At 43.3% G+C, this 20,814-nt stretch overlaps 1 protein-coding gene across 1 annotated transcript in view; it reads left to right on the top strand.

The window, feature by feature from the left end:
* Positions 1-12,095: 12,095 nt before the first annotated feature.
* Positions 12,096-20,814, top strand: part of LOC133137741 (scavenger receptor cysteine-rich type 1 protein M130-like) — a 56,934-nt gene continuing 48,215 nt past the window's right edge. Inside the window, exons 1-4 of the mRNA XM_061256070.1 lie at positions 12,096-12,159; positions 14,749-15,090; positions 15,616-15,915; positions 20,405-20,719. Coding sequence (XP_061112054.1) covers positions 12,096-12,159; positions 14,749-15,090; positions 15,616-15,915; positions 20,405-20,719 — 1,021 coding nt within the window. The remainder of the gene's footprint in view (positions 12,160-14,748; positions 15,091-15,615; positions 15,916-20,404; positions 20,720-20,814) is intronic.

Genomic DNA, 20,814 nt, shown 5'->3' on the forward strand with positions numbered 1-20,814 from the left:
CTTGTGCCAAATTCCAAGGTAAAACACATTAGAAGCCAATCCAGATTAAAAGAAACACGTGATATAACCACCATCAGATGCAACACCATAGGAGACATCAGGCTACACTGTCATAGATCTAGAGTCATTCCTCAGATGGACAAATCACCAGTTATCTACACTAGCCAACAGCAGTATGCAGCATGTCATTGGGGTTCTCAAATCGGTGTTGATGAAAATCAAGACCATTACAGAATTGCAACAATTAGATTTACTAAACAGCGGAATACTTTTATGTTTCTCTATTACATAGGGTTATTGTAAAATGTAAAAACATGTTACAATCGTTTACTGTCAAGATGCTATGAGACTCTGAAAAGGTTACTTTCCCAATGACCACCAACAGAAGAGACACTTCCCCCTCCTGAGAGGAATGAAACGGCACTAGTACCACAAGAGGGACGCACACCTCCTTCATCAGATGATGATACCATCAAGAGTCAGAGCTAAGAACTCATTCATCCAAAGGTTGGTTGTTTTTACCCACTTCACAAGCCACAGCTACCTGTTCTTCTCTGCTACGCCCGGGTCAGTTTGTTCTGGGTTTACCGTTCATATCACTGCTTCCCTCTGAAATAAATACTTTATACTTTACATCTCTCTATCCGAATGCATTTTTCTGCACTTTATTTTGATGATACAAGTCTGATATTCACACAGGAGCTGCTCAAAACGTGCAGCATAACATTGCAATTAAAAAGCGCCTAAGACGAGTTCACGTCTTTGGCAGCCTGCGTAAGTTTTTTTTATAACGCGTGTTTTCACGTCCTTGGCAGTGAAAGGGTTAATAATTAAATGTAAGACTGTAAAATTCACTTTATTTGACTGGAACACAGAAATGCATTTAGAAATGTATTATAATTATGTATTATATCATGTGCATGAACTTAACACTTTCCACTAATTGGTATAAAAAAAAAAGAGAGCCTGAGATAAAAATGATAATAAAGCTTCAGTTCTCTTTGAGTGTAAACACAATTTTTAAAAATCATTTGCCATAGGAGCACACCTGGAAGAAACAGAGAGGGATGACATGCCCCTATTACCACACAAGAGACGCAAACCACCATCATCAGATGATGAGATGCCATCAGGAGTCGGTGCTAAGAAGCCTTCCTCCAAAGGTTGGTTGTTTTTAAAATGCACGTTGTGTTTGAATTTGGACTGAAATCAATAACTATTCTGATGATATAAACATTAGGAATAATTGGCTCCTATACCAACCACCTGTCCCTTGTTCATAAAGGCTGGGGCAGTTTAACAGTTAAATCCATAGCAGAATTTTGTAGTGAAATGCATTTGGCAGAAGCTATTCAACTACATGTAGCTTTAATATCAATTGAAATAAAAAGCTGAATTGGCTAAAACCATCACTCTTGCCGTGCTTATATAGTGGTTACAATAAATATAGTGAAATTATATGGGTGGGCCGAGACACCCAGCTAACGAGATGAGACATGATTTGGGTGATTGGGTTTGATTGGGTTCACGAGATCCAGACGAGATTTTAACATTACTTTTAATAAAACTTTAATAATGAAATGGACACGGATATGACTGTCCAGCTGATTTCTCCAGGACTCTCGATGTTTTATGCCAGGAGTGTATCTATTTGACCTAGAACATTAATTATAGCTGAGCTTATGAAAACGCAAGAAACCACAGTGAAAACTGTTGAAATGAGAGCAAAGAATGCTACGTACATTTATTCCCTTAGAAGAGAATAATTAATCAAATGTTTAGTATGTCTGTATATTAGAAAAGTATATTAGAAGTGAATATTAATGAAATGTTTAGTTTGTCTGTATATTTTCAATGATTACTGCTGCTTAGTTTGTCTTATAAAAGCGAAAGATACAGAGTGACGTGTATGGATGACGTGTTAGAGGGAGGGCATCCAGAACTTTATGAGGTCTGGTAGTTTGCCAAGAGCAGGTGCGGGGTGAAGTGAGGACACGTAGTTGGCAGAATGCCCTGAACTTTGTACAGAGTTGGCAGAGCATAAGGACCATTGGCAATTTGCCACAATGACGTTGTGGGAGGAGCGTTGGGAGGAGTTACGATAAGAAAAGTGTGGGTGATTTGCCAGAATGCGGTTTGAGGAGGAGTTGTAGGTGGAGTAACTGTGTATAAAATGGGTGTACAAATGCCAGTCGGGGTTCAGTTCTGGAGAGCTGATCCGGCTTTATGCACGTGTGCTAATAAAGTCTGATTTTCCTGAAGATCTTGCTGCCTGGTGTCGTCTTTTCCCTCGCGAAAATGTTTTTCGACAAATTGAAGATTTGGACTCTGTTGTTTCCTAGACACGACACTACGACCAGTTCTGCATTCCATGCCTCAAAGACCGATTCCCTGCTGCTCGCCGCCTCGCCAGGCCCCAACAAACGCTCCCTTGTGAGGGTGGATGCCTCTGTCAGAGCGGATGGCAGGACCCCCCCGTGTGCCTGGCGGTGGCTGAGAGGAGCTGCAGCATCGGGAGGGGGGGGGGGGGGGGAGCTGCCCGCTGTCAGGCCGCCGTTTGAGAGGTGGAGCCACTGAAATACTGCTGACTGAAATATTTACTCAGAACTGAGTATGTTACCTGAGGTGTAGTCTCTGATGTCATTTATAGCACACATGTCAAACTTCAGTCCTGGAGGGCCGCAGTGTCTGCAGGTTTAACTCCAGTCCTGGAGGGCCGCAGTGTCTGCGGGTTTAACTCCAGTCCTGGAGGGCCGCAGTGTCTGCGGGTTTAACTCCAGTCCTGGAGGGCCGCAGTGTCTGCGGGTTTAACTCCAGTCCTGGAGGGCCGCAGTGTCTGCGGGTTTAACTCCAGTCCTGGAGGGCCGCAGTGTCTGCAGGTTTAACTCCAGTCCTGGAGGGCCGCAGTGCCTGCAGGTTTAACTCCAGTCCTGGAGGGCCACAGTGTCTGCAGGTTTAACTCCAGTCCTGGAGGGCCGCAGTGTCTGCAGGTTTAACTCCAGTCCTGGAGGGCCACAGTGTCTGCAGGTTTAGCTCCAGTCCTGGAGGTCCGCAGTGTCTGCAGGTTTAACTCCAGTCCTGGAGGGCCGCAGTGCCTGCAGGTTTAACTCCAGTCCTGGAGGGCCACAGTGTCTGCAGGTTTAACTCCAGTCCTGGAGGGCCGCAGTGTCTGCAGGTTTAACTCCAGTCCTGGAGGGCCACAGTGTCTGCGGGTTTAACTCCAGTCCTGGAGGGCCGCAGTGTCTGCGGGTTTAACTCCAGTCCTGGAGGGCCGCAGTGTCTGTGGGTTTAACTCCAGTCCAGGAGGGCCGCAGTGTGCTGTTTTTGGGCTTGTTCTCGGCACCTGTGGTTTATTCAAGTTAAAGTTCATAATTCAGTTTGACACCCCTCATTTAGATGAACTACGGAGCAACTTGAAACATGACTAAATGTACTGAAATAAAAGTATATAGTTTTCCCATTTTTATATATACAGTATTAAAGTATACATATACAGTATAACAGAATAAAGATCATCTGTGCTCATTATAATAGTCTTTTTTCTTCATTTAAATTCTCATTACTGCTTTGCTGACTATTTCATCTCCTTTTATATGTAAGCTGAAATGGGTTTTTTTTTTTATCATGAAAAAATGACCATTTTGTCTGAAATAAACAATAAGTTAATGTTTTTGTTATTGAAGATTTTAGTTTTATATTAGATATCAAGATTTTGCTGCATTCAGACTGCTTTCATTGGCTCATTAGCTCAGGTGGTCAGAGCAGTTGTCTCATTGGTTCAGGTGGTCAGAGCTGTTGTCTCATTGGCTCAGGTGATCAGAGCAGTTGTCTCCTTGGCTCAGGTGGTCAGAGCAGTTGTCTCATTGGCTCAGGTGGTCAGAGCAGTTGTCTCATTGGCTCAGGTGGTCAGAGCAGTTGTCTCATTGGCTCAGGTGGTCAGAGCAGTTGTCTCATTGGCTCAGGTGGTCAGAGCAGTTGTCTCATTGGCTCAGGTGGTAAGAGCAGTTGTCTGGCAGTCGGAGGGTTGCTGCTTTGATCCCGTCCTGGGTGTGTCAATGTGTCCCTGAGCTAGACACCTAACCCCCAAATTGCTCCTGACGAGCTGGTTGGTGCCTTGCATGGCAGCCAATCGTCATGTGTATGACTGGGTGAATGAGAAGCATCAGTTGTACAGCGCTTTGGATAAATGCCAAATGTTTACCGTTTAACTACCCCAACTTGAAGAGCTGTGGAGTGAAGCGTTTTACTATGAGAAGCTCTCGAACCCACTTCCAGCCCCTGATCACAAACCCAGCTGCAGGGCAGGAAGCTGCTTCTCATGTGTCATATCAGCTTTATTCATCTACATTTTTCCACTAGAGCTAATCAGATGACATTTTATAGCGGTTTGTTTTTTCCTGTGCTTGGCACAGGGGTGTGAGTGTGAGTATGGGGTGCCAGTCGTTCAAAGGGGGCACACATTATAACCCTGCTCAATGTTCTCACATGTAGCATCACCAAGTGTTAAAAAAGAGAATAAATGCAGCACAATTCTCAAATGTCCTTGGTCACTCGTGGCTCTGGATTCCAGCCTTCCTGTCTCTAAAGGCATGACCGTGATCCTGACCGTTGTGGACCGTTTCTCCAAGTCCTCCACCTCATGGCCCTTCCCACGCTTCTGTCATCCAGGGAAAGGGAGCTCCTGTTCCTGCATGTTTCTGCCTCCACTGCCTCCCTCTGGAAGCCATGTCCCACAGGGGACCTCGCTTTTCCTGCCCGGCATTCTGTGCCCTGATGGGAGCCAAGGCCCGGTCATCCTCCGGCTTTCATCCCCAAACTAACGGTCAGACCGAACAGATGAATCAGGGGTTGGATAAAAGCCTCCATTGTCTCGTTGAGAAGTCTCCAGTAGGTATCTGACAGTCGGTTCTCTCTATGCATTCCTCTAATGGCGCCATGTTGATGGTGTGTTTGGCCAAAAAGTTGACCATAGCACTCTCTTCCAGTCATCATTCCAATCCAATCTCTGCAACTGTTAAACCATGATCTTTAAGCTGTTAAACCATGATCTTTAAGCGTTTAAGCCATGATCTTTAAGCGTTTAATCCATGATCTTTAAGCGTTTAAGCCATGATCTTTAAACTGTTAAACCATGATCTTTAAGCGTTTAATCCATGATCTTTAAGCGTTTAAGCCATGATCTTTAAACATTTAATCCATGATCTTTAAACGTTTAATCCATGATCTTTAAGCGTTTAATCCATGATCTTTAAGCGTTTAATCCATGATCTTTAAGCGTTTAATCCATGATCTTTAAGCGTTTAATCCATGATCTTTAAGCGTTTAATCCATGATCTTTAAGTGTTTAATCCATGATCTTTAAGCGTTTAATCCATGATCTTTAAGTGTTTAATCCATGATCTTTAAGTGTTTAATCCATGATCTTTAAGCGTTTAATCCATGATCTTTAAGCTGTTAATCCATGATCTTTAAGCGTTTAAGCCATGATCTTTAAACATTTAATCCATGATCCTAGGGTTCTTTATGGCCGCCCACCATCTTCCCCCCCCCGTCTGTGGGGACAACATGCACTTGCATCCTGTTCCTGGCAAATCTGTAATAAAACCGTTAATCATTTTTATTGTTTGTTATAATAATTTATTTTTATATTTTTCTGGCCATTACCAGACTTGTGAAGGTCAGTTGCCTTCTATCGATATTGAATTTCACAGCTCTTAGGAAGCGATGGATTGACACTACCAGAGGGCTTCAGACGGTACGAAAACTTTTAGGAAATGATCCGCTTTCTTCTTCCGTGTCTGACCGTGCAGTGAGTCACGGGGGCGGGGCCTCCTGCTGGTGGGAGGAGTCCTGGCTGACTGCAGTGACGCAGAGTTGGTATATATGGAGAAAATGTAAATGGCGGGTGCTGATTTGTCATTACGTGTGTTTGTGGTGCTGGTGCCGTGTTCTAATAAGGCAGTGGTGAATGTGATTGGTGGAGGAGAGAGTGTGCTGTCTCTGGGGGGCAGGGTCCATATGCACAGAGCTCAGTCTCACTCAGAGCTCAGAGGTGCAGGTGTGAGCACTCTGCTCTGTGGAAGGGTACGCTTGTCTGCGCTGAAGATGGAGAGATGTCTGCTGTTCCTCTCTCTCTCCTCCCTCCTCCTGCTCTCCACAGCCAGTGAGTACCAGCTTCATCCTCCTCTCCTGCTTCTCCACACCCAGTCAGGGTCAGAGACTGGGGGCCAGGGCCAAGGGGTCAGAGGGTCTACTGGTCAAAGGGCTTTCCAGTAAGAGCAGGGTTACAGGCAGCCTCTAAACACTACAGATTACTGGAGGGACATTTCTCTGAATGCTTCATTAAGATTTCATTATTATTTATAAATATTATGTTATAAATATATATTCTAAACTGTTTCTGTATTTTATTCACTGGTTGTAAATGTATAAATTGAAAAAATTGAGGCAGGAGAAAGCAATTTGTTTGGTATTGGTATTGTGTTCGTGTTTTAGTCTACGTATATAAAGTCAAAATGGTGTTTCTATAATTTTTCAGGTCTACATAAGTTGGCATCTGATTTTCCCTTAAAGTATAGGGCCAGCTTGCTTTCTGAAAAATACAACCTGCAGTTTAGTGTAAGAATTGTACTGAGATTATTATTTTTCTTACTGTGTGTAGTTGCAAGCTGCTGTTTAGTGTTTTAAGTTTGTGAAAGTCTGAAGCCTCTGGCATGTTTGAACTGAACGGAAATGTGACGCACTCTCTTCACAGCGATACATTTGATTACACATTAATTACATTTATTAATTAATACACTTTATTTAATTTTATACAGTTATTGAAATGTACTCATCTCCTGCGGACAGCGACTCATTAAAAAATTGATTATTTTATTAAATTTATTAATCTTATGAAAAGATTATTTGGCACATCAGTGGTAACACCTGTGGAAACGTTAACTTCAAAAGCACTGAAGCAACGTTCACCCAAAGTCAGACTTCCTGTCTAATCTCATAAAATGACAGACTCTTATTAAAATTTAACATGGGAGTTGTGTGTCTTTAGAGGAACTGTCCTTCCCCATCTGCTGGGGATCACGGCTGTATGCAGAAGATGCCTCTTCTGTGGAAATCATTTTCACTTTTCCAGTCTTTACCCTGCTACATGTCATTAGGGCATCTTCCACTTTACTGCCATTTGCAATAATTGCAGTAGTAATACTGTAGTGAGCTTGTGTTTTTATCTTGGTTATGTTTATCAATTAAGGTATGTAGATACCTGAAATGAAAATGAAAAAGCGCCATTCTAAAGTGTGTTTTGTTATTTTATTATTCCAGTAATTAATATTTTATTACAAAATATAAATTCCCATTTTATTTTATTTTACGTGGGTTTACTCTGATTGTATACCTGGTGTTATGTTTGCACACAAAGTGTTGCCATGGCTAGTCCATTTTGTGCAGCCAATTCTACTTTGTTTCTTTGAGATTTTTTAATTCAGTTTGTGTTTATGGACTCCTCTATTAATGTCAGTTGCTTGTGTGTGTGTTGTGAATTTATGGTTCTGAGCATATGTTTATAGTATTTGAGAGTCTCACAGGAATCAAGGCGTAAATCAATATTTTTTGTGTCTCTATGTTTTTGATTTGATAATTTCCCCAGTTCTTTCCTTATTGTGGTATATTAAGGGTTAAAACTGAATATGTTTAAATGATCTTCTTACAATGTCATTGGTTTCCGCCATGACCTTTATGTGCAATGGTCAAATAAATATCAGGTGAGACTGTCCTCATGAAGAGGGCATGTGCATCCAGAGAAGTGCCTGTTAAACTTGCACTTGCACTTGCGTTTAACTCAAACTATTTAAATCCTCCATGATTAATCTAGTGACTAATGAAATGGCCATACATTTTTGAATTCTGAGTGAAGTTCTCCATTATTTATACTTTCTCTGTTGGGTATACAAAAGAACTGACAACGAGGATGGGATTTCTTAAATAATGCGAGCACAAGATGGCTGGCTAACTTAGTGAGTAAAATGGCGACTTCCGGAAAGTCTGACGATTTTCACTTTGAGGAAAGGAAATAAACCTTTGGAGCTGATGAGGACAGGCTGGAACAGTGTTTTCAGGCAAATGGTCTGACGCAAGACGATGAAAAGAAATGGGTTTTTCTGACTGTTGTGGGGCAGTTCTCATGGACTTGTGTGCACCTGATAAGCCAAGCGGGAAAACTGTAAAGAAGTAATGGGTTTTTATGTTCCCAAAACAAATTTTATTGTGAAACGGTGCAAATTTCATACTGAAAACCAAATGGAAGGTGAGAGTACCAGTGAATACATGGCCCATTTTAAAAAGTGGAAAGACTGTTAAATGCAGCACCGCCCCCCCTCAGGACCCCAGCCCGACAGAGCTACACCCAGCACCTACCCCCCCTGCTCACAGCCTACTGCAGGGAACCAGCCCCCACCACTGCCCCCAAAAACCGCCATACTCATTGGGTCTCATTCATGAAACGGGAGCAGAACAAATTTATGTGTAAAATGTGAGTAGAGGGAAATTTACGGGTTTTTGGCATTCATCAATATTTTAGTAGCTCCGATCTTTTCGTAGCTACTAACAAAATCTACACCTGCTTTAACCACGCGTAGTGCTTGTGCAAATTGAAGAATGCACATAAATAATGCTTGTCACTAATGGAAATGGAAATTTACATTTTACTTCATATTGCGCTCTGTTATGTAAACAATATGCAGATGCCTTTGAAACACGTGATATGAACATGACAAACAATTAAAAATATAACACATTTAGTTAAATTAGTTGGCAATTAGCAGGTTTAAGATCCAGATTAGGTTCATGATTGTGAATTATCTATGTAAATCGACTCAATAGATTACACAATCTTTCTACATGTTGAATGATAATTAAAAATTAAAAATAAAAATATATATATATTTTTTATTATCATTCAACATGTAGAAATCTGTGCTTGTATCTGTGCTTGGTTTTCTAGCCACAGGGACCTTCCAGCGCGAGATAGGTGACAGGTCCGGCATTTCGCAACCAACTATGAGCCGCATCCTCCCTGCTGTGCTCAATGGTATTTTAAAACTAGTGCCAGAGTACATCAAATTTCCCTATGACGCACAACGGCAGGTAGAAGTGATGCAGGGATTCAGTGCAATTGCAAACATGCCAGGTGTCATCGGTGCCATAGACTGCACACACGTACGCATCAAGGCTCCATCTGGTGATGCATTTGCTTACATAAACCGGAAAAACTTTCATTCCGTTAATGTGCAACTGATCTGTGCTGCAAAGTGTGTGCTGTTAAACGTTGTGGCACGGTGGCCTGGTGGGACGCATGATGCATTTATCCTGCATAACAGCGCAGTTGGCACGCGTTTGGAGGATGGAGCTGTGAGGAACGGCTGGCTCATTGGTAAGAATATAGCCTGCCTATACAATTGCACTCGCCAGCTAGAAATATGAAACAACGTTTTTTTTTTTCGTTTTATGTGTGGCTCTTTTTTCATTTGAAAGAAACCTTTAATAAATTACATTTACATTTTAGTCATTTGGCAGACGCTTTTAATCCAAAGCGACTTACAAGTGCATAGGTTCTACCACAAGTCAAAGCATCACATCCAGAACTAGAAAAATACACCTGGACTGCTGTTCTAAACATATAGTCGTCATCATAAGTGCAATTTTTTTAAAAATCTTATTTGAAAAATGTTTGATTTACGTTGGCTGCAGACTGACTTATTTGGAACTGTACAGTATAAAACAGAGCTTTAGGCTATTAAGATTCAAATAATTTGAAGACGATGCATACAAAACTGCAGTGGGATATATGTTATCCATATTCTTTCTTGAAATGAATGTTAAATAGCTCTACATTCCGACACTGATATCCATTACGCACCATTACGCACAATATAACATTACTGGTTTCCCGTTTCCACTTCATTCAATCCGAAGAGAAACCCCCACAAATGTTCTGTTTGTTTGGTGGGACTGTACGACCTAGGTTAAACTATACTAACCACTAAGCTATCAGTGATGGTTTTCAGAATGTATTATGATACAACAATTATCACCTTACCATCTGGGTTTGATGTTGTCTCCAGTGGAGGCATGTCGGTGTCTCCGTCAGGTATAATTCCTGACAGAGAGGTCTCCCCAATAATGCCAGCGATGCGCTCGTCAGCAGGTGGTATTTGTGCCTGTGAGCCTCCTCCTCCTGTGGCTGATGCATGTTTTTTGTGTGCGCTTATACGTTTATTTGCCTCCAGTTTCATGTCAAACCATTTACGTTTCACCTCGGATATGGCTCTATTGTCTACAGAGGCAACATTAACAGCATCTGTCACTTCCTTCCAGGCCTTCGCTTTGCCTGTCCCTGTCACAACACCACTACTGATAGAAGAAAAGAAACGATTTTTTCTTGACTCCACTTCACCCAAAATGATTTCGATCTCCGCTTCGGAAAAGTTTTTTTTCTTTCTCTTTCTTTGTTTGCGCCATGATGACTGACAGGTCGACTGGATGCGTCTTCACCTCCTTATATGGTAATCATTGTCTATTCATGGGCGGGGATTTATGCTAATTGCTGATTACCGGGAGCGCGCTTTCACTTTACGATGGATTGGCATTCATGATCATACGCACGAGTTTACGATGAGATCTGAGTTTCCCGCGGCGTTCATGAATCCGGAGTAGGTTTTTAGTAGCGTGGACATTTATGTGCAAATCTGAACATAGATTTACTAACGTTTCATGAATGAGACCCATTGACTCTAATGGCAAGTTCCTGCAGCACAGACAGATGTTCCCCACACACAGGGTAGGACAATTCTGGTGTCCCACTACTGACACGGCACACAAACTCCTTTGTCGTTCCGAACTAGGCGAACCAGATAACATTATCACACACACAGGTACAAATAACCTGTGTTCTCAGGGAGAAAGGGTTCCACAGGCAGTGACAAAGGTGGCCCAAAAAGCACGCAGGGAGTTCCCCACAGCCAAAATCACCATCTCCACTTTACTGCCTCGAAAGGATGTCCCTTCTGAAATAATCAATAACATAAACCAAGCCATCACCACAGACTGCGCTACACTGACGGGAGTTAAAGTCACACATCACCCCACTCTGACCCCGGAGCACCTATATGACCATGTGCACCTGGACCGGAGCAGCGTCTGGATGTTTGCAGAGGACCTGAGAGGAGCAGCACCCAGCCCTCACGCCATCAGAGGACCACCACGCCACCACCAGGGAACAGGACGCCGCAGTACTTCCACAACTGGGCCCTGACAGTAAACCACAAAAAATCTAAAATACTGATATTCCAAATAAGCCAAGATCTCAGGAAAGCAGACACATGTTCAGTCTAGGAAACACTGCCTTAGAACAAACCCTGTTCTATAATTACCTGGGGCTGAAAATTAGTGCCTCAGGAAACTTTGGTCTGGCAGGGAATTCACTGAATGAAAAGGAGCCTTCTATGCAATCAGAAACAAATTCTTCCAGATTGACATTCCAATCAGAATCTGGTCAAACATATTTCACAGTGTCATCCTGCCAATTACTTTGTCTGGAAGTGAAGTATGGGGTCCACTCAGCCAACATGACTACATTAGATGGGAGAAGCATCCAATTGAAGCCCTACATGCAGAATTCTGCAGAACAATTTTGAACATCCAGCCAAAAACACCAAACAATACATGCAGCGCTGAATTAGGATGATTCCCATTCATTATTAATACACAAAAAAGGTCACTCAAATTCAGGATGCACCTGAAATCAAGTCCCAAAACAACACAACAGTTCCATGCATTTCAAATCCAAGAGCTGAACCCTGAAAAGAGTCCACTAAGTCAGCTGGTACTGAGACAAACTAATCATCTCATCTAACAAGAACATCTCTCAGACCAGCACTGCTTCACAAACACAAATCAGAATAAACCAAATTGCTAAACAAAATAAAACCATTTATCGGGAGCATTGGAACAAGCAAACCAAAACACAAAACAAGCTTACTTGCTACCTGGCCCTAAAACGAGAATACAAATTGGCTGAATATCTTGTGATTGTCTGAGATATGAAGCAGAGACGACTCCTTACCAAGTACAGACTCAGTGACCACAACCAAGCCATAGACAAAGGTAGGCATAAAAAATATGTGGTCAGTGTCAGACAGGTGAGGTTGAAACGGAGATGAACTTCCTTCTAAAATGTCAAAAATATTATAATATTAGAGAAAAATATTTTTATACATTTAAAAACATATCCCCAACTTTCTCCATCTAAAAGAGAGAAACCAGCTGCCGATAGTCTCAAATTTTGTGCACACGCCTTTGATTTACGATTACTTGGCATTTATCGACATACACATGTGGATACAAACAAAAGCTGTGTCTAGCCATGTTTCATGAAGTGTATTGAAAATTGTTAGTTTGTTTCCGATCACGTATATATTTGCACACGGATTTCTGAAAATCTCTCTCTCTCTCTCTCTTTCTCTCTCTCTGTCTCTCTCTCACTCCCCCTCCCCTCTATATCTCTCTCTCTCTCTCAGGCAGGGAGGATGTGAGGCTGGTGAATGGTGGCAGCCCCTGTGCTGGGAGAGTGGAGGTTTACCATGAAGGAGAGTGGGGGACAGTGTGTCATGCTTACTGGGGTATGAGTGATGCTGGGGTGGTGTGCAGACAGCTGGGCTGTGGAGATGCTGCAGCTGCACTAGGAGATGCTCACTTTGGACCAGGGTCTGGGAGAATATGGATGGATGCTGTGTCCTGCAGTGGATCAGAATCCTCACTGAAGCAGTGTGGGTCACGAGGATGGGGTGAACATAACTGTAATCATGGAGAGGACGCTGGAGTGATCTGCTCAGGTAGGACTCAGTGTTATTCAGCTCTTAACAATGTTCTTAACCCAACTCAGCCCTCTGTATTTACATGAGGATATACTGCTTTTTATGAATGCACAATCATAATACATAGACATGCTGCTCATGTTTGTTCAGAATGGTAACTGAATGCTGGGCTGGTAAGTGTGTGCATTGTTACACTAACTGAACCAATCCAGAATTTACACAGTTACAGAATCTCATATTTATGTTTCTCATGGTCTTTTTCCATAACTATTAGAATGTTTTTTTATCTCACACTGCAGTATATATGTGATTGGCTCATCTCACACTGCAGTATACATGAGATTGGCTCATCTTACATTGCAGTGTACATGTGATTGGCTCATCTCACACTGCAGTATACATGTGATTGGCTCATCTCACATTGCAGTATACATGTGATTGGCTCATCTCACACTGCAGTATACATGAGATTGGCTCATCTTACATTGCAGTGTACATGTGATTGGCTCATCTCACACTGCAGTATACATGTGATTGGCTCATCTCACATGGCAGTATACATATGATTGGTTCATCTCACACTGCTGTACTCCATGTATAATAGCTGTGCAGGCCTGTGTTAAGACAGCTGTGCTGAATGTTGTCTCTGGAATAAGGTGCCAGTCATTGCTGATGATTCTCTCTTTATTCTCTGTTCAACTGCAGAGGTCAGGCTGGTGGGCGGGACTGACCTGTGCTCTGGGAGAGTAGAGGTGCATCATGGGAGCTCCTGGGGCACAGTGTGTGATGCTGACTTTGACCAGCAGGACGCAGAGGTTGTGTGCAGGGAGCTGGGCTGTGGGGCTCCTAAAGAGCTGCGTGGGGCAGCTGCATTCGGCCAGGGCGAGGGCCAGGTGTGGGCAGAGGAGATTCAGTGTAGAGGCAACGAATCTCTGATTTACTTCTGCCCCACAGCACCCTCACAGAATCAATCCTGCTCCCATGGAAACGATGTGGGCCTGGTGTGTTCTGGTAAGAGTCCTCTCTGCAGTGCATTGTGATAGTTTCAGAGATCATTTTATCATTATTGACCTTTATTTATACAGGGTAGGTTGACTGAGAAATCATGCTCTTTTGCAGCAACGCCCTGTTAATGCCCCCCAAGTAGCCTAACCTGCATGTCTTTGTATGGGGGGAAGAACCCAGATACCCAGAGGAAACCCACACAGATTCAAAAGTTTCATTGGAAGTCTTGTAAGCTCATTGGGAGAGAGAGAGAGGGGGGTTCATTGTTTAGTTAGTTTAATATCTTGGTACGTACTGGTGTTCACAATGACATCTATCTTAACAGAGGCTCCAGGACCTGTAGAATTTTTCATATTTAACAAGAAATAAAGATGACCCGCCATATTTAAAAATGAGTTCAGACAAACTGTCAAACTGTCTTCTGACTCTCTGAGATATGAAGCAGAGATGACTCCTTACCAAGTACAGACTTAGTGACCACAACCTAGCCATAGAAAAGGGTAGGCATAAAACGTCCTGGCTACCAAATAATCAGAGAATATGTGGTCAGTGTAATACAGATGAGGTTGAAACGGAGATGCACTTCCTTCTAAAATGTCAAAAATATCATAATATTAGAGAAAAATATTTTAATACATTTCAAAAACATATCCTCAACTTTCTCCGTCTAGAAGAGAGAAACCAACTGTCGATAGTCTGAGGGGTGTCAATTTATGCTAATCACAAATTTTGTGCACACGCCTTTGATTTACGATTACTTGGTATTTATCGACATACATATGTGGATACGAACAAAAGCTGTGTCTAGCCGTGTTTCATGAAGTGTATTGAAAATTGTTCGTTTGTTTCCGATCACATATATATTTGCACACAGATTTCCGAAAGTCTCTCTCTCTCTCTCTCTCAGACAGTGTGAGGCTGGTGAATGGTGGCAGCCCCTGTGCTGGGAGAGTGGAGGTTGGCCATGATGGAGAGTGGGGGACAGTGTGTGATGAATGGTGGGACATGAGTGATGCTGGGGTGGTGTGCAGACAGCTGGGCTGTGGAGATGCTGTAGATGCACTAGGAGAGGCTCACTTTGGACCAGGGTCTGGAAGAATATGGATGGATGATGTGTCCTGCAGTGGATCAGAATCCTCACTGAAGCAGTGTAGGTCACGAGGATGGGGTGAACATAACTGTGATCATGGAATGGATGCTGGAGTGATCTGCTCAGGTAGGACTCAGTGTTATTCAGCTCTTACCAATGTTCTTAATCCAACTCAGCCCTCTGTATTTACATGAGGATATACTGCTTTTTATGAATGCACAGTCATAATAATACAGAGACATGCTGCTCATGGTTCAGAATGGTAACTGAATGCTGGGCTGTTAAGTGTGTGCATTGTTACACTTACTGAACCAATCCAGAATTTACGCAGTTACAGAATCTCATATTTATGTTTCTCAGGGTCTTTTTGCATAACTATTAGAATGTTTATTTAAGTCTGTCTTTAATTTACAGGTGATTGGCTCATCTCACATTGCAGTATACATGTGATTGGCTCATCTCACATTGCAGTATACATGTGATTGGCTCATCTCACATTGCAGTATACATGTGATTGGCTCATCTCACACTGCTGTACTCCATGTATAATAGCTGTGAAGGCCTGTGTTCATACAGCTGTGCTGAATATTGTCTCTCGAATAAGGTGCCGGTCATTGCTGATGATTCTCTTTATTCTCTGTTCAACTGCAGAGGTCAGGCTGGTGGGCGGGACTGACCCGTGCTCTGGGAGAGTAGAGGTGCATCATGGGAGCTCCTGGGGCACGGTGTGTGATGCTGACTTTGACCAGCAGGACGCAGAGGTTGTGTGCAGGGAGCTGGGCTGTGGGGCTCCTAAAGAGCTGCGTGGGGCAGCTGCATTCGGCCAGGGCGAGGGCCAGGTGTGGGCAGAGGAGATTCAATGTAGAGGCAACGAATCTCAGATTTACTTCTGCCCAAGAAAACCCTCACAGAATCAATCCTGCTCCCATGGAAACAATGTGGGCCTTGAGTGTTCTGGTAAGAGTCCTCTCTGCAGTGCATTGTGATAGTTTCAGAGATCATTTTATTATTATTGACCTTCATTTATACAGGGTAGGTTGACTGAGAACACATGCTCTTTTGCAGCAACACCCTGTCAATGCCCCCCAAGTAGCCTAACCCGCATGTCTTTGTATGGGGGGAGGAAACCCACACAGATTAAAAAGTTTTAATGGAAGTCTTGTAAGCTCATTGGGAGAGAGAGGGGGGGGGGGGGTTCATTGTTTAGTTATTTTAATATCTTGGAGCGTACTGGTGTTCACAATGCCATCTATCTTAACAGAGGCTCCAGGACCTGCAGAATTTTTCTTGTGTAACAAGAAGTAAAGATGACCCGCCATATTTAAAAATGAGTTCAGACAAAATGCAAAACAAGCTTAATAAGTTTGATAATCTGAAAAAAGAGAGAAAGAGGGAGATAGAGCGAGGGAGAGAGAGAGCCAGAGAGAGAGAGAGAGAGAGAGAGAGAGAGTACATGTTTTTATCTTGGTTATGTTTATCAATTAAGATTTCAACTCTAAATTAGCCGTCCATGGGGTATCTATCAGAGAGTTGTTTTGCTGTATTGCTTTAACAGCCATTGTGTAAAGCACCTTCCCTTGATCCCCCTCTAGGACCACCCTATCCCTCCTATTTCTCTATTAAAGGACCTGAAAATCAGGCCCTGTGAGCTTGGGAGAAACCAATAGTCCAGGGAATGGATCCTCTATGATGTGAAGGACTGTGTTTGCAGGAGAGTTTCTTCAAAGTAGTTTTTCTTCTTCAGCCAATGCTTTCCTCCATCCCTTCAGGACTGTGGTGGCATACCTTGCTGACCTGATTCTCAGGCATGCTCCAATGCTCTCTACTTTGTCCAATTCTAGTCCGGCTCAATCTCTTACCTGTCGCAACTTGGTGGTCTTTGATGCGCAGAGTAACTCTATCAGCCGTGGGACAGCCGCACAGCTCACGTCTAGTCGGGATCCAAACACCACCGGTTGTTCTAGGAGCCAGAAAGCGGATGTAACTGGCCCCATCCTTTGGTGCATCAGAAGTCCCCATGCACGCGATAATCCATTGTAAAATTTGGGTAGTCCATTCAGCTTAAGCCCATTGCAGTTCATGAGGAAGACCATGCCCAACCCCCATGCCTTCCTCAGTATGGTACAGGCTTAGGGTCTCCAGACTATGTTGTCCGGGCCATAGAGTCTCTGGATGAACTGTACCCTGAAAGCAGCCCCCCTGCTGCCCAGGTGCACTAGGCCTTGCCCCCCCTCCTCCTTTGGCAGGTACAGGACACTCTGGGGGATCCAGTGTAACTTGTCCCAAAATAATTCCAGGATCACTGCCCGTACCTTGCTAGGAACCCAGGAGGAGGGTCCAAGCAAGCCAGCCGGTGCCCTAGTGCTGCCGCCACCAGGTTGTTGATTATCAGCGTCCGTCCTGTGGCATCTGTGGCAGCGACCATCTCCACTTCTTAAGACGGGCCTCTACCGTTTCCAGCACACCTTCCCAGTTCTGTTTAGTGAAGGCATCATCGCCCAAGAAGGTGCCCAGGTATTTCAGCCCAGCACGTTCCACTGGAGGCCCCCTGGCACAGTAGGCGGCCCTCCTCTCCATTCCCCCACTAGCACCGCTTCACTCTTTCCACAATTTATTTTGGCAAATGAGATTACCTTGAAGCTGTTAACAGTTCTGTCCAGCACATCAACATCTCTCTGATTTGTTACAATGACAGCCACATCATCTGCATATGGGCTGTGCAAAGTGGAATATTAAAACCTTTAACCTGCGGCCTTATCTTGTTCAGCAGGGGTTCAATCACCCAAACTCAATGTTCTGATACAGCACCTTAATCTTGTCAATAAAATCATGATTAAAACCAAAGGCTTTAAGGGTGCTCCATGAATAGGTTTAACTCTATCAAATGCCTTCTCCTGGTCTAAAGAAATAAGACCACTGTCAATTTTTGACTGTCCACAGGTTGTAAAAAAATCTCTAATTAAAATGACATTATCTGTAATTGTCCTGCCAGGCACGCAATATGTCTGGTCTGCCCCAAAACCTGCCCCAATAACTTCTCTCAACCTGTTAGCTAAGGTCTTAGAGAGGAGGTTGTAATCTGTGCAGAGTAATGCCACAGGTTTTTACTTCTTTTGGGTTTCCTTTTTTGGGAAGTAGTGTTATAACTGCTCTCCTACAACTCAGTGGTAGCAGTCCCTTATTTAGGCTGTCATTAAGCACAACTTCCAAATCCTGCTTGTACGCTTATGCTTCCGTTTCATGGCGGTACTTTAAAACTGACATTATCGATTATAGCCCCGCCATCATCCACTTGATTTATAACAGTATTATCTGTCAACAAGCCCCCAGTATGTGCCTGTTCATTCACCGCCTCTTCCTCCATCTCGTCTTCTTAGACGCATTATTGTTAGACTGTTTGCTACCCCCCTTCCCAATTTCCAATACTTGTCCAATTTCCCCCACTATTCCCCGCAGTGCCTGATGTCGAGGCTTCTAAGTCTGTGGGCCCAGGCGTTTCCGTAGTCGATTCTATATTACTTGTTTGTTCCTTATTCGGACAGGCCGGCCTATTTGACCTTCCTCTTTACAGATAAAACACTTTAAACTGTCAGAGGTGGCATACACAGTATAATCGCAATTGTCTATTCTAAAATTAAAATACATGGCCAAATGATCTGTGTCATTGTTTAGAATCATGTACACCTGTCTTCTCAAAGACATGACATGTCTTAAGAGAGGGGATTGAAACCCACCAAACAATGTTTTAATCGGCGTAACTATTTTTCCATGCCGCAACAAAGCTTGTGTTAACATTTCCTTTGTTACCATAGGCGGCATGTTCGATAATGTGACCCTTCTCGCTGGGTTAACGAGAGGGAGTACCACAGTGAAAGTTTATTGAATTACTATTCCATGTTCTAGCACGGCATTTACTTTATCAATGCTGTTAGATAACAGCACAATGCCTTTATGCATCTTTGATGAGGATTTGATGCAATCATGTCCAACCACCTCCGCCACAGCCAGCACACACTCTTCCACTGAGCAAGGTACGGTCGGGCGGCTGTAAGGCCATGCAGCAGCGTAAACTGCCCACCCCCCAGCGCCACTGCCTGTCAGCCAGCTAAACTGGCCCACGGCCTTGTTAAAACATCCCTATTGCTTTTAAGAGTGATTGAACAGCAGTACAGCAGAGAAATATAAGAGTGCAATGGTTTTATTGTTTTTAAATTCCACAAGTGCAGAATATAGGAAAAGGTTTAGCAAAGTCGTGGTCAGGCCACTCACTCAGGCATACACTCTCCACACCCAACTCCCAGCATGCACCACACCCAACTCCCAGCATGCAGCACACCCAACTCCCAGCAGGCAGCACACCCAACTCCCAGCATGCAGCACACCCAACTCCCAGCATGCAGCACACCCAACTCCCAGCATGCAGAGAGACAAAGAGAGAGAGAGAGGGAGGGGGAGAGAGGGAGGGAGAGAGGGGGAGAGAGAGAGGGAGAGAGAGAGAGACAGAGAGAGAGGGGGGGGGAGAGGGAGATAGTAAATGGCAGGCATTTATATAGCGCCTTTATCCAAAGCGCTGTACAATTGATTGTACGTGTTGATGAGTGATGAGTACGTGTTTTTATCTTGGTTATGTTTATCAATTAGGGTGTTTCGGTGTGAATTTATCTCAACCTTTAAGGATTGAGGTTATGAGTCTTGGGCCTCATTTGTCAGACGTGAGCCGAACGAAATTCACCGTAAATCCATCAGAAATGCATTTCCACAAATCATTGATCAAAGTTTTCAGATGTCAGTTTTTTCATAGGAGTCGAAAACTTTGAGTCTCAACTGTTCGTATTGGGAAATGAAATGAAAGTGTGAAAACTGTGTTTTGTTATTTTATTATTCCAGTAATTAATATTTTATTACAAAATAAAAATTCTACAGATCCTGGAGCACTTGTTAAGATAGACGGGATCATGAACACCAGTACCTACCAAGATCTTTAAATAACAAAAACAAATGCACAATTAAGTGTTTACAGACAAGTTTATACAGTTTAAAGCATTTTTAATTGTGATTTAATAAAAGCAGGTGACTTTAATGTCCGGTGATTAGTGTATGTTTTTGGCTTGTTGTACTTCCATTAACAGAACTTCAATCTCTGCTACAGAGAAGCTTTTTTCGTTTTTCAACTATCTCTTTAAAAAGCCAAAATTCCATATATGGTGTTTTAGGGGTGTCAATTTATGCTAATTTTGAGCATGCGCCATTGATTTACGATAACTTGGTATTTATCGTCATACACAGGTGGATACAAACAAAAGGTGTGTCTAGGCGTGTTTCAAGAAGTGTATTGAAAGTTAGTTCGTTTCCGATCACATATATATTTGCACACGGATTTCTGAAAATCTCTTCCCCCTCTCTTTCTCTCTCCCCGCCCCCCCCTCTCTCTCTCTCTCAGGCAGGGAGGATGTGAGGCTGGTGAATGGTGGCAGCCCCTGTGCTGGGAGAGTGGAGGTTTACCATCGGGGAGAGTGGGGGACAGTGTGTGATTATGACTGGGACATGAGTGATGCTGGGGTGGTGTGCAGACAGCTGGGCTGTGGAGATGCTGTAGATGCACTAGGACGTGCTCACTTTGGACCAGGGTCTGGGAGAATATGGATGGATGATGTGTCCTGCAGTGGATCAGAATCCTCACTAAAGCAGTGTGGGTCACTAGGATGGGGTAAACATAACTGTAATCATAGAAAGGATGCTGGAGTGATCTGCTCAGGTAGGACTCAGTGTTATTCAGCTCTTACCAATGTTCTTAACCCAACTCAGACCTCTGTATTTACATGAGGATATATTGCTTTTTATGAATGCACA

This window comes from Conger conger, chromosome 9 (genome assembly GCF_963514075.1).
Source record: "Conger conger chromosome 9, fConCon1.1, whole genome shotgun sequence".
Lineage (NCBI taxonomy): Eukaryota > Metazoa > Chordata > Actinopteri > Anguilliformes > Congridae > Conger > Conger conger.